Source organism: Sceloporus occidentalis, unplaced genomic scaffold, assembly GCF_023333645.1.
Source record: "Sceloporus occidentalis isolate IW3139 unplaced genomic scaffold, rSceOcc1.0.p SCAF_12, whole genome shotgun sequence".
Classification (NCBI taxonomy): domain Eukaryota; kingdom Metazoa; phylum Chordata; class Lepidosauria; order Squamata; family Phrynosomatidae; genus Sceloporus; species Sceloporus occidentalis.
In genome coordinates this window covers 10,170,210-10,182,986 of record NW_028316992.1, presented here as the reverse complement: position 1 = coordinate 10,182,986, position 12,777 = coordinate 10,170,210, and the positions used below count along the sequence as shown (strand labels likewise).

At 39.0% G+C, this 12,777-nt stretch overlaps 1 protein-coding gene across 2 annotated transcripts in view; it reads right to left on the bottom strand.

Annotated features, from left to right (window-relative positions):
• RANBP17 (RAN binding protein 17) overlaps positions 1-12,777 on the bottom strand; it is a 253,220-nt gene that overhangs the window by 59,932 nt on the left and 180,511 nt on the right. For both annotated transcript variants that reach the window (XM_089477831.1, XM_089477830.1), the window contains exons 21-22: positions 10,072-10,179; positions 4,195-4,277 (exon numbers count right to left, since the gene is read on the bottom strand). In XM_089477831.1, the coding sequence (XP_089333957.1) occupies positions 4,195-4,277; positions 10,072-10,179 (191 nt within the window). The remainder of the gene's footprint in view (positions 1-4,194; positions 4,278-10,071; positions 10,180-12,777) is intronic.

The following is a 12,777-nucleotide window of genomic DNA, read 5'->3' as shown; positions in this document are numbered from 1 at the left end:
GGTCAGGAATGCTGAAACTCGAACTGAGATTTCTGATGATGGGAGCAACAGCAAAACCAGGATTAATGATCCTCTGGGTGGGACCCACCAGGTTGGGCCCATTGTAGGGTCAACCTGGTGTTGGAAGATCTAGGATCAGAGGTAGAACCCACTGGATTCCATAATGACCTCTGATATGGGGTGGAGTTTGTAGGAAAAGTGACAAATGAGGAAGCTGGTATGCTAGAATCTGTTATTGTTGTAGGGATTCCACCTCCTGCACCTGTTACACTGAATTAGTATGCCTCCTAAGAACCTCTTGGATCATCTGGTGGTTGGTGTGTGCACCCTCTACCATTTTCAGTAGGGAGGAGGGGCTAGATAAACTCAAGCCATGGCTTGGTACCAGTACCAGTACTGATGCAGACTGAAGGACTAAGTGTTCCAGAGCTGGTTTGTTGGCTTTCTTGGTCTTCTTTGATTGGTTGTTGATTGTTAATTTCCTTTACTGGACTTCTGCGGTAACTGTATTGACTGGCCCAAAGTCACTGGCGTGGACAGAACCTGTGGCCCTTCCTGAGAGGAGGGTGACAGCATTGAGGCAGATTATTGGGGTTCATCCATGAAGGATGTAGAAAGGATCTCCCAGTACCAATGAAATCTAACATTACTTACAGATGGATGTTGAAGTGGTATGAAGAGATCAATTTTCGGCCAGGTCTTCAGTCTCCTTCAACAACTGCTTCCAGAGATTAACCCGGAGTCGAGAGGCCTTGTTCTTCAAGGCCTGGTTAGTGAAACCTTGGCAGACAGGGCACAAATTTATCAAATGGTCTTTTCCAAGGCAAAAAAAGGCAACTGGCATGACTGTCTGTGTGAGATATTTTCCCATCACATAAGGTGTAACATTTGAACAAGATCCTGGAGACCATGCAATATCGAAAGTGTTGATGAAGGAAAAGACTGAAAAAATAACACAAAAGAGAAACTACACAAAGTCTGAAGTACTGAAGTTGACTGCCTGATGGATGAAAAGGAACTGAGAGGAGTAGCTAATTGCTGCTGCCTGAGGACAGGATTACTGCCAAAAAGCTACTCAGCTCTGGAATGCTCCACGAAGGGATCTGTGCACGCAGAAGACCCAGTTGTGTGAGACTCAGAGACCACAAAGAAGAACCATCAGTATTTATTTCAAAAGTACATAAGGAACTCATACAGTTCCTTCCACTAAGAAATCCTTCAAGAATTACCTTGTGAAACAGTAAGACTGATAATTAATTTCCAAGCAAGTATATTATAAAACTACATTTAATTTAATTTAAAAATTAGCTTAATCTTTGAATTTTGAAATTCTGCTGGCAGGTTAAAACCTTCTTATGCAGACAGGCTTTTAAAACAAAGTTTTTAAAGAACAGGCTGGCGTGTTGTATTGTTTTAAAGCATTTCAAGCACTTTTATCAAGCAATCTATTTTAACATTGTAAAAATTTAATTCTATATTAATGTATCACTTTTATATGTTTCAATTGTACTGTTCTTTTAATATTGTGAGCTGCTCTGGGTCCTAGTTTTGGGAAAAGAGCAGGATACAAATAACAACAACAATAAAAACAACTACAACAATTCACCATAATTGGTAATCTTGACTAAGAATGACATTTTATGTATATGAACAATATGCTCTACACATTAACTTTCTCCAGGTTTTTGCCAAGACTAACAATCATCTGAAGAAATTTGCTTCTGCTGCTGTCCGTCTTCTAGGTGCAAAAAACTTTAAAGAAAAATAATAGTGTAACAGAACATCTCAAGGATCCAATATGACATTAGCCACTCTGGAGCCATGTGGTGCTACTTGAAGTACTATGTGAGTGGGAACTTTCAAGAAAAACTATAGCAATCTGGGGGCTTGGAGAGGTGCTCTGCAACACTTTGATGTAGGGTAAAGGATACAACAGGGGACTACAGTCATGTTGGGTTTGCCGTGTTGCTTGAAGCTCACTGGTTGACAGAAAGTTTCAGTGGACCATTTTTTCTCTGTTTCTCTGCTGTTAGGCTATATATTGCTAATATGTTTAGGTTCAGGATTGGCTACCAGCTGGTAGTCATCCAAAAAACAAGCTATCTTACTGGATATAAAAGGTGAAAAAGACATCCCTTTTCTTCTACTCTCCTAAATCTCCTCCAACAGCTGACACAAAAGTGATTAATAAAACTACAACACCTCATGTCACATATCCCGTCAACATACATCCGTATCCAGTAGACTTTGCCATTAGAGTAGCTGGGCCAACCTCTGTGATGTCAGGCCATTTATCTGGTTGATAATTCCTTGAGGACTACATGCTCAAAGAAGGTGTGGTCTAAGAGTAAATAATTTGATTTTAGTAGAATTTTTAAAACTGATAAATTGACAAGCAGATTAACACATCCAATAGAACCATATTTTTCTGTTGTTAAGGGCCTTAGTGTCTGTCATCCACCATCAAGTAAGACAGAAGGTTTGTCTGTGCTTGGATCTCTGGCTTGTAAATCCTTACAGCTAGAATATTAATATTCTTTTCTTCAGCTGGATAAACTGGATCCCTATCAAAGGCTAGAAGACTGTCGGGTAAAGGAAATTTAGAATTATGACTGAAATGAATTAAAGGCCTATTTAAATGTTACATCAATGGCATATCATTCATAGCAGCCTTTTGAATAATATCCTCTTTATAAAAGTGACAAGATATAAGTTAATCAATAGAAGAGGGCAAAGATGACAAAGAGTCTTTAAGTTCTGCCATTGTACCAAGGAGCTCATCTTGTTTATTGGTTGAATTCCAGAAGAGTATGGCTGATTATTTTCCTCTGTACTATTTGAATCTCTCCTTAAGGTGCTACCAGAAGTGAAGTACTTCTGATACAGAACTTCTCTGGACTGAGGGTTTGGAGACAACTAAAGTGCACTAGGCTTTAAATGATGGGGCTCAATCACACATAATCTGCTTATAGATTTAAATTTCACCAATTGACTATACCAAGATTTTGGCTATACAGTATAAAATTTATTTCCTGGAACACTGTTGGGAGGCAAAACAAATTTGTGGATAACAGTTTTATTGGAGAAATTGACAAAAAATAGAAGAAGATACAAATCAGGTAAAATATGTGGAAATGGATTAATATATGCTCGGTTTGAAATAAACATATGTAGAACAGATTTTATCATAATAATATGTTTTAGTATTAAAAAAAATAAAATCCTCCTAAGTCTACTAAATATTAACTGTTATATGAAACAATACATTTTTGATACATTAAATAATTACAGTTCATTTAGGATGCAGGTTCATTCACTGTAGAATAAATTAAGTTCACTATAGAGTGATTTTAGTTTTCTTATAATTTTAAATTTCAAATGAGCTTTAAATTAACTTACTATGGTAGAGCACCAGAAACAGTAGCAGTGCCAACAGAAATGACAAACCAAAGGCCTCCTAACTGATGGGGGAAACACTCCAAAACGCTTGTAAAATCAGGTTTCCTTCTTGACTGGTAAGGTAATTTATCAAATTAATCAATTACACTAATGTCTTGGATTGGTTATTGATTAGGCTAGTCCACTGCACCATGTTAGTGCATTCAGTCAGTAGTCAGCAATTTGTGGGGATGGTACAACAGGTTTTTATTTTATTTTTTCCTGGAGGCCACAAAGAAGTGGATGGGTTACAGTACATGTCACCTGTGGGCCATACTTTTCCCAACCTACAGTAGGGGGCTAATCAGCCCAACCTCCAGCTGTCATTTTCTCCTTCCAAGTGACTCCTAGAACAGTCCACAACATTCTGTAGATCATGATACCAACAAGCTGTTATCTCACTGTTTTCCCCCTCAATATCCCTTCTCTTTTCATTTAATATTTAATATACTTCGGTCATCACAGAAATCATTACTAATTTTAGGTAGCCCTGTTTTGCTTCAAAACTGAAATGTTAAGGATCAACCAAGTGTGTCATTACACTGAATGCCAGTTACCCCTTTGAATGTGTCTCTTAGGTTAATGAGCTTTCTTCAGAAATTCCTCTGCTTTTCTATGTCCATAATTTCTCCTAGCAACAGCAGCAAATGTCAATATAATGGGAACTCAAATTCTGTTTAATTAAAATGAGGTACTTTTCTTTTCTTACTAAACCGGCAAAGAAATATATACAACAAATCACCAACACATACTCACCATAAGTGCAAATCATCTTACTAGCCTCCCGGAAGAGAAGAATCCCGTTAGGAGATGATACATCAAAATTTAAACGTTGTGATCTGAGGGAAAAAAGCAACAATGTTTCCTAAATAATCAACATCATAAGTGTTTCTCTTATACACTGATGGTGGACTCATGTGTTGAGTTACAATATCTATAAAGTCAAAATGGACTGAGAAGCAGGAGAGAGGTTACTGGCATGCTTGTGGAAACTACACGATTTGCAAAAGAAGAAAATTCACTTGGAGGAGGGGGAAAGGAATGAACTATCTAGAAAGAAGGCATTAGGTGGCTAGCTGGCACAATGAAGAAGATGACTCCACACTGAAACATTTAGTTGTAGATCCCATGTAGGTTTTTAAAGCAGGTCTGGAGCCTAAGAACTATTCCGAGCAAAGATCAGATTGAACAAGGATGCTGCTTGCTTTAGTTCCCTGATCATTTTGGTGCCTTTTTTCAATTATCCCATTATCACTTTTAATGTATACAGACCCCCATACCCCTCCTTGTAAACATTCCTCTTGTTCCACACAGATGGTTAGAGCAAAGGAGTTCTGTTCATTTGGATAGCTCTCAGGATTTACAGTATCTGTGTATTTTACAAAGTACAAAATGATAACATCTGGCAGATGGAAATACAGAAGGAAACTCTCATTCTGTCAATAAATACAATTTGATACTTTCTAACACATTTTCACCATGTCAAAGTGTATTGTATTATGCATTTTAACCTGTAGAACTTAATGCAATACACAACTCAAGAAAAAGCAAACCCATCCCTAATGATGTTCTCCAAAGGGAGCAACACAGACTTTGTGCATACCAATAGGTAAATGAATATAATGAATATGCAAAGAGCTTCAGAGAGCTCTCACTCTTTGGAGAATTAATCTGTTAGTACCTCATTACTTTGTTTAATGCTATCAATGTTTGTAAAGGTGCCTTATGAACCTTTCTCCTCTGAACAGCACTTCTTCTAACAAAAAATGTGAGTAGGGGCTCTTCTGTCATACCAGTTTTCGAGACACACTATAGACACAAGGACATGTTAAAATTAACTGATTATGCTATAACTATACATATGGGGAGATTAAAATACACAACATGTAATTATTATTTTAAACCACAGTAAAAATATCAAAATGTTAAACAGTCATTCAGAGCTTAATTCATAATGTTAAATTATTTAAACCGGGAAAAAAAGTTAACTAGATTCACTGAAAGCCTAAATTCAGTTTTGGAATAGATAGGGCCAGTGTGATGTTCTGAACTGATACAAATGCCACTGTGTTTATATTAGGAAAATTAAGATAAAGTATTGCCACGATCAATATACATCCCAATCCACACACACACACACACACACACACACACACACACACGACACAAAAGTCTGCTTCAATTATAGAACCACAGCATTAATTTCCCATGCAAGCAAAATTATGCTCACAATTCAGCACAACTGTACATGGGGAGATATAAGCAGGGTGCAGAAAAGGAAGAGGTACTATGGACCACATTGCAAACATACAATGGCTAAGGGAGTTCACCAAAGAATTCCAGAAAAGATCAGTATGTGTTTTACAGTCTATAGCAAAGCCTTCAACTGCCCAGATCATGAAGAGCTATGGAATGCCCTTAAGGACATGGGAGGGCCACCGCATCTGATAGTTCTGATGGTAAATCTGTCCTTAGGACAAGAAGCTACTGTTAAAACATAATATGGAGAAACCAAATTGCTCCTAATTGGCAAAGGGGCCAGGCAAGGCTATCAACCTATCTGTTCAACTTGTATGCAGAAAATATAATAAGACAGCATGTTTAGACTTAGAAGAAGGAAAAGTGAAGTTATGGGGAAGGAACATCAACAATATAAAATATATGATGACACTATACTAGTAACAGAAAATACTACAGACTCGGAACAATAACTAAAGAAGGTCAAAGAAGAAAGTGCAAAGGCAGGCCTACTGCTGAACATAAATAAAACAAAAAAATTCAACCTAGATATCAAGGAAATCAAAATAGTTGTTCTTGTACCTTGGATCAAACACTAAGAAGAACAGAGATTGCAGTCAGGAAGGGCGGCTGTGACAACTAGCTAATATTCAAAAGCAAAAAGATATACAATAGAACACTAAAGTCAGAATTGTTCGAGCCATTGTATTCCCCATTACCATGTATGGATGTGAAAACTGGACAGTGAAGAGAGCCAACATAAAAAGAAAAATCAAATCATTTGAGATGTGGTACTGGAGAAGAGTGCTGAGGATACTATGGGCAGCCAAAAAGCCAAACAAATGGGTCCTAGAACAGAGCAAGCCTCAACTCTCCCTGGAAGCCAAGATGACAAAACTGAGGCTGTTGTACTCTGGCTACATCATAAAAAGGCACGACTCATTAGAAAATACAATAATGCTAGGAAAGTTAGAGAGTAGCAGAAAGAGAGACAGACTACACACGAGATGGATAAGACTCAAGGATCTCAAGAGGCTGAATCTACAGGGCATAAGCAGTGGAGAACAGGGGGGCTTGAAGACGTCTCGTGCACAGAGTTGTCATGAGCTGGAGGCAGTTAACACACATGCACACACACTGCCATGTACGGTACTTACTGTATAATATTTTATGGGAAGAACAGGTTGCTTACCTGTAAATGTGGTTCTTTGAGTGGTCATCTGTGCCCTTGCAAATTAGGGGTTTGCGCCTGTGCAGAAACTCCATTTAGAAAGTTCAAAGCTGAGCAGATTGCAGGGTAGCCCCGCCCACTCCCATGTACTGAGCATGCCCAAACCCACGAATCTAGCTCCACCTTCAGTTCGAGTTCGCCATAATAAACTACAGGGATCTAAAAAAGGGAGGTAGGGCAGGTATGTGTGAGGCCACAGTTACAGGTAAGCAACCTGTTCTTCTTTGTGGCCTCTGTGCCTCACACATTAGGGTGACTACAAAGCTTATCTGCAGAAGGTGGGCAAGTCACTGTAGAGATAGAACACCTTGGCCAAATTGGCATCCTGACATAATCTGCAGACAAGCCTATAGTGCTGAATAAACATGGAAAGCTGTGACCATATAGCAGCTATAGAAAGGTCAGGGAGTGGAACACCACAAAGAAAAGCAGCTGATGAGGTGACAGCCCTAGTTAAGTGGAAGTGGACACCAGTAGGAACAGATCACTTAGAACTTCACAGCTAAAGAATGGTTTGAAGAATGCAATGCTGAAGACACTGCAAAGAAACAAGGTTTGGGCTCACCAAAACAAACAACTTGCTAGACAAATGGAACTCAGAAATGCATTGAATATAGAAGAACAGAGCACAGTGAACATACATACAGACAGTGCACAGTCTTCTCATGTGAAATTGACAGTTGAGGACATAATGTATGCAAAACGACTTCTGAATGATAAAAAGAAGAAACTACTGTAAACAGGAAGAAAACCTCAGTTTCAGAGTCACCTTGTCCTAATGAAAGATAAGGCTGGGTTTGTCCAAGTAAAAGGCAGCCAATACTGAAGCCCTTCTCACAGAAGTAATAGCAAACAGAAATACACATCCTGGGACAGAAATCTCTTGCTAGACAATCCCAGCTGTTCAAAGGGAGACTGAAGGAGATGCATACGTACAAGTGATAGAAACCATATGGGCGGAATCAGTGGCATGGGATGATAGAGGTTGTGTAGTCCCTTGAAGAATCGTTGTACAATGTCAGAGGAGAAGAATGTACTGGAAGATGAACCAAGAGCTGATTAGCTATGATAACTGCCAGACAGAGCTTTAAGGATGAAAATGGTAAGCCTCTGTCACAAAAGCGAAGGAGGACTTGAAGAGCTGCCAACAATAGGATAGGGGAGGGAGGCTCCGAGTGTGCGTTGGCAAAGGCAGAGAAGCATCTCTGTTTGTAAATTTAAGACCGCTTCATAGAGACCTTCCCTGCAAGGGAAATGACTTGGAGGAGTTCTGGAGAGGTTTGGGATGGATCTTTCACATCATCAGGTGTAACTGTTGACGTTCGGGCAAAGCACTAATCTTTTGGAGTGGGAGAGAAGGTCCAGTTGTTGAGGAAGCGAAAGGCATTGGCCCCTCGCAAGGTGTATGAGAGGAACAATCCAAGGTTGCCTTAGCTGGTAGAGGTGACAAGGATTGCATTGGATATGCCCTCCGACATCTGAACCACGATCTTCAGTATCAGTGGAAAGGGTAGAGAAGGCAAGCTGTCCAGGCGCATGGGAAGGCATCTCCCAAGGAATTTCTGCTCTCCTCTGTACTGGAGCAGAACAGGTGAGACTGCATTCTCCAGAGAAGTGAAGTGATTTACATGGGGGTTAGCCCAAGGGAATGTTGTGAGTGGGAATGCTTCCTTGAATAGAGCCCATTCATGTCGGAGGACTTGGGCACGACTCAGAGTCCACTAATGCATTGTCTCGTTCTCTTAGGTGGACAGCAATTATCTCTTCTTACACCGGTGTTAGAGGTCTACCGAGAGATGGAGCAGAGTCTGTGAGTGCATACCCCCTTGTTTGTTTACACAGCAGATGTTTGTAATGTTCTGTGCTACAGCTTTGGCTATTATATGTGTCAGATTGTTTTTGAAGGCCTGAAACACCTTGACCACTGCCAGTAGCTCCCTCGCACTGAGCAAGGACTTCCACTGGCCTTGGACAAGAAGCGTGTCAGTGTGGGTATCCACTCCATAGAGAAAGGACCATGGTCACCATGCGTAAAAGTTGTGGGAATTGGAAGTATAACAACATTGGAAGGATCCCTCCACCAAAGTAGGGACATTTCCCCCCCAATATCATCACAACTATGCAGTCTATGAGAAACTATTAGAATATGAGTCCAAAGAAAATCAACGGAAGGAAGAAAATCCACAAGAGGTTGCACAGGTATGAATATTGGCAAACCTGGCTGGACACTTCTGTGGGAATTATTTAGAAAGGTTATCTACTTCTTAAGACCATGAGGAGACTAGATGACATATCCTGAAGATAAGGGGTGTGTGGGGAAGGCACTACCTTGGAAATTGCATGAGGAAGGACAAATGAGTTTTTCTTGGCTCTGCTTCTTATGGTCCAACTTACCACAACTTTGGAGTTAAAAGCTCCCTGGGAAAGAAAAACACTAGGCTCTGTTCCTAAATTCTTTACAGGAGCTAGACCACTACTTCCTTTTAAAGATAATTCTTCATTTTTACTTTTTTCCTAATACTCAGAAACAACAATCTTCATTAAAGAGCAATCCTGTGCATATATACTCAGAAGTAAGTCCTACAGTGTTTACTCCTAGACAAGTCAATTATATGACTGGAGCCTAATCAAGTCTCACTGAGTTTAGAGGAATTTGCTTTTGTATAAATCTGCACTGGATTGTGTTAAGAGCTGTAAAGGCTGAAACGGCTTCTACAAATGTAGCTGCCTTGGATCCCACATTGTGAGAACATTGGAAAACAAAGTAAAATAATGGCCTTAGGTTTGGCCTTTCACTACCTCATTTATTGACAACAGTTCTTAAAAGCAACTCAAACATACTTTCAACAGATATAAGGATTGTTTTGAGGCTGTTCAAACCAGTGTTACTGCATGTTGTACCTTCAAGTTTGTTCATATTCTACAATCTCTAAAGCAGCGGTTCTCAATCTGTAGGTCGCAACCCCTTACCCTTTCACAGGGGTCATCTAAGACCATCGGAAAACACATATTTCCGATGGTCTTAGGAACCAAGATGAAAATAATGTTATGGTTGGGGGTCACCACAACATGAAGAACTTTATTAAAGGATCACGACATTAGGAAGATTGAAAACCACTGCTTAAAGGCACTATCAAGATAATTAACACTATGATAAACTGTACCTGTTTTGCATCATCTCAGCCATGAGCTTCAAGATAGGAGTTGTACATTCTGGTTCACGATACCACAGCTCAATAGCTGTTTGAAGAATTGAAAGATATGATGGGTATCTTTTATAACATAAGTTAAAGATAAGTTTCAGAATAACAGATTTAGAAAAAAACCCATAGCTTCAAACTTCATTTAAAAACATGGTGAGGATCCTGGGCATATTGTTTAGTTGCAATAAATTTTCAATGGAGTTGAGTCAAACTAAAATTTGACAGAGATTGTGTTAACATGAACTAACAGGTTCTTATTCTATATTTGAATCAGCCACTTGAGAACTTAAATTTTCACTGACAGGAGTTTGATCCCATTAGACCAATTAGCTGTAGATGATTAGCAACAATATACCAAAATTACAAGAACAGTATGACAGTTTAAGAACAAACAATACTACTCAGCAAAATGTATATAGCTGCAGTGGAAGATCAATATATTGGGTGCTCCTAATATCTTATGTGAGAAGCCATCAGCAAAAAATGAAGTACTGCTACAATATCAGCTAGTAAACTCTGGAGAACATCACAATATGTCTAAGCAATCAAAACTGAAATGTAGTTTCTTCATAGTAAGAACCTGTGAGTCCTACCAGAAAATACTGTATACTGGAATGGTTGTGGATTGCCAATGGGAAAATGGCTTCTAAATGTTCATCCACAGAATGTTCATAGATAGCTCTCTTTTTTCTGTCTTTAAAAGTTCAGCTTCAGCAAATGACTACTAAAGGGCCAGAATTCATCTCTTCAACACCACGTCAGATAATTGCTTCAATAGATCCTAGAGCACAAGCTTAACAATGTTCTCCAAAGTGTCTAGGCACTTATCTGAAGACTACCTAGCTTCCCCAAATGAGTCTAAAGGGTGCGTTGCCTTTAGACTGTGTTTTCCGTACAAGCTGCTTTGTTTCTTGGAGCAAACAGCATCCCCAATGTTCTTTCAATGGCAAAAGGTTGATGGTACTTCCTTCATTTTTCAGATATCTTAAGTCTTTCCCATACTTTGGGGGCACAGAGCTTTTATCATGCCTGCCAGCCATGTCCCTCATGGGGAAAAAAAAAAAGGGGGGGGGGAGGAGATAGGGAAACTCTATATTTACCAATGATTTTTCATTTCCATTGGCTAATGGCTGATGTGGAGTAGGCACATTCCTCGGGGCTAAAAAACAGTCTTCAAAACATAACACCAACAGATGAATGGAAATCCCATTAATACTAAGATGTTGAAACTGAGCTTGAACAAGTGTTAAGAAACACAGGCAACAAGAAAAATGTCCTGTTATAGAATAATGAAGTATATCCACGTATACGGCAGAATTCAAAGATACAGCTGTGTTAGTCTGTAGAATCAGTATGTGGAGAGATCTTGTAGCACCTTTGAGAGTTGGCAGCATGAGCTTTCGTAGACTCCAGTCCTTAAAAGTATCTGAGGAAGTAGACTGAAGTCTATGAAAGCTCATGCTGCCAACTTCTTTCTTTCAGTTAGTCTCAAAAGTGCTACAAAATCTCTCTACACACGTATATGGCAGGATGCTGTGATAAATATATATTTATGGAATTGTTGAAAGATAAAGCAAACATGAACTGAATTCCAATGATCCAATATATCAAGAACAGTATACTCAAAGTGAGAAACTCCTTCTTTTGAGAAAGAAACAACAAAACAAATCCAGTGACAAGTACTGAATTTCCATTTCTCTTCTCAACAGATAGGGGAACAGTCATCTTGGGAATGCTGAAATCATACATCCCACAATGTTGACCTGTTACCAACAACTCTTAGAATTGACTGTCTGCACAGACATAAAACTATTTGGAGAACATTTCTACCAAAGTTAGTTTGAGATTAAACAAAAATATTAGTCTCATAATGTTTGGTGAAGGAATGGATGAAGCTCAGTAGGCTGCTCAAAAAACTTGTTTTGTTGAGCCATCTTCCCCAAAAGGCCGCACCAGAAGTTTCTGGTGAGGATTTTGGTGGCTGATGGGTAAAAAATTGGTCCCTGGAAACTGGTAATTCCAGATCTGCAAACAGAAATATTTTATATAAGGGAAGTAAACAAGTAAATAAGGCTGGCCCAACACAGATTGTTGCTTGCAATACAGAGTATGTAACATTCTTAGCCAGTTACATTACTTCAGCACACAAGGCAAAGAATTGTACAAGTGCCTTCTCTCATTTCCTGACAGTGAAAATACAATAATAATAAACTTACTCTTCTATAAGGTAACCTTGCCCTGGACATACAGTACAACAGACATTACTTTAAGAAACATGTCATATCTCTCAAAGCAGGGCCTAACACAAAATCAAATTCACCAAGGCTTGTGTTAATCCTAAATGTAAATAAATACTCTAACACATTCAAAATGTACAGTGTCTTACAATAAAAATGACTAAATTATGAAGAAACCTTAATAAGACTGAGTTTTGAGTGTGGGTTTTATAAAACATTTCTCTTTACATTTAGGAGTACCCTATGTACTCACTACACAAAGTAAAGCAACTTCCAAAACGCAACTTCCATCTGAATCACTGACAGCTTGACATATCAATATTTCAAGGAAAATGAATGACTTTCATATTCATGGTATTTTTGTTTCCACATCCTTATGCACCTTTTTTTAGCAGAATATGTCAAAACCAGACCATACCTTACCACCTGA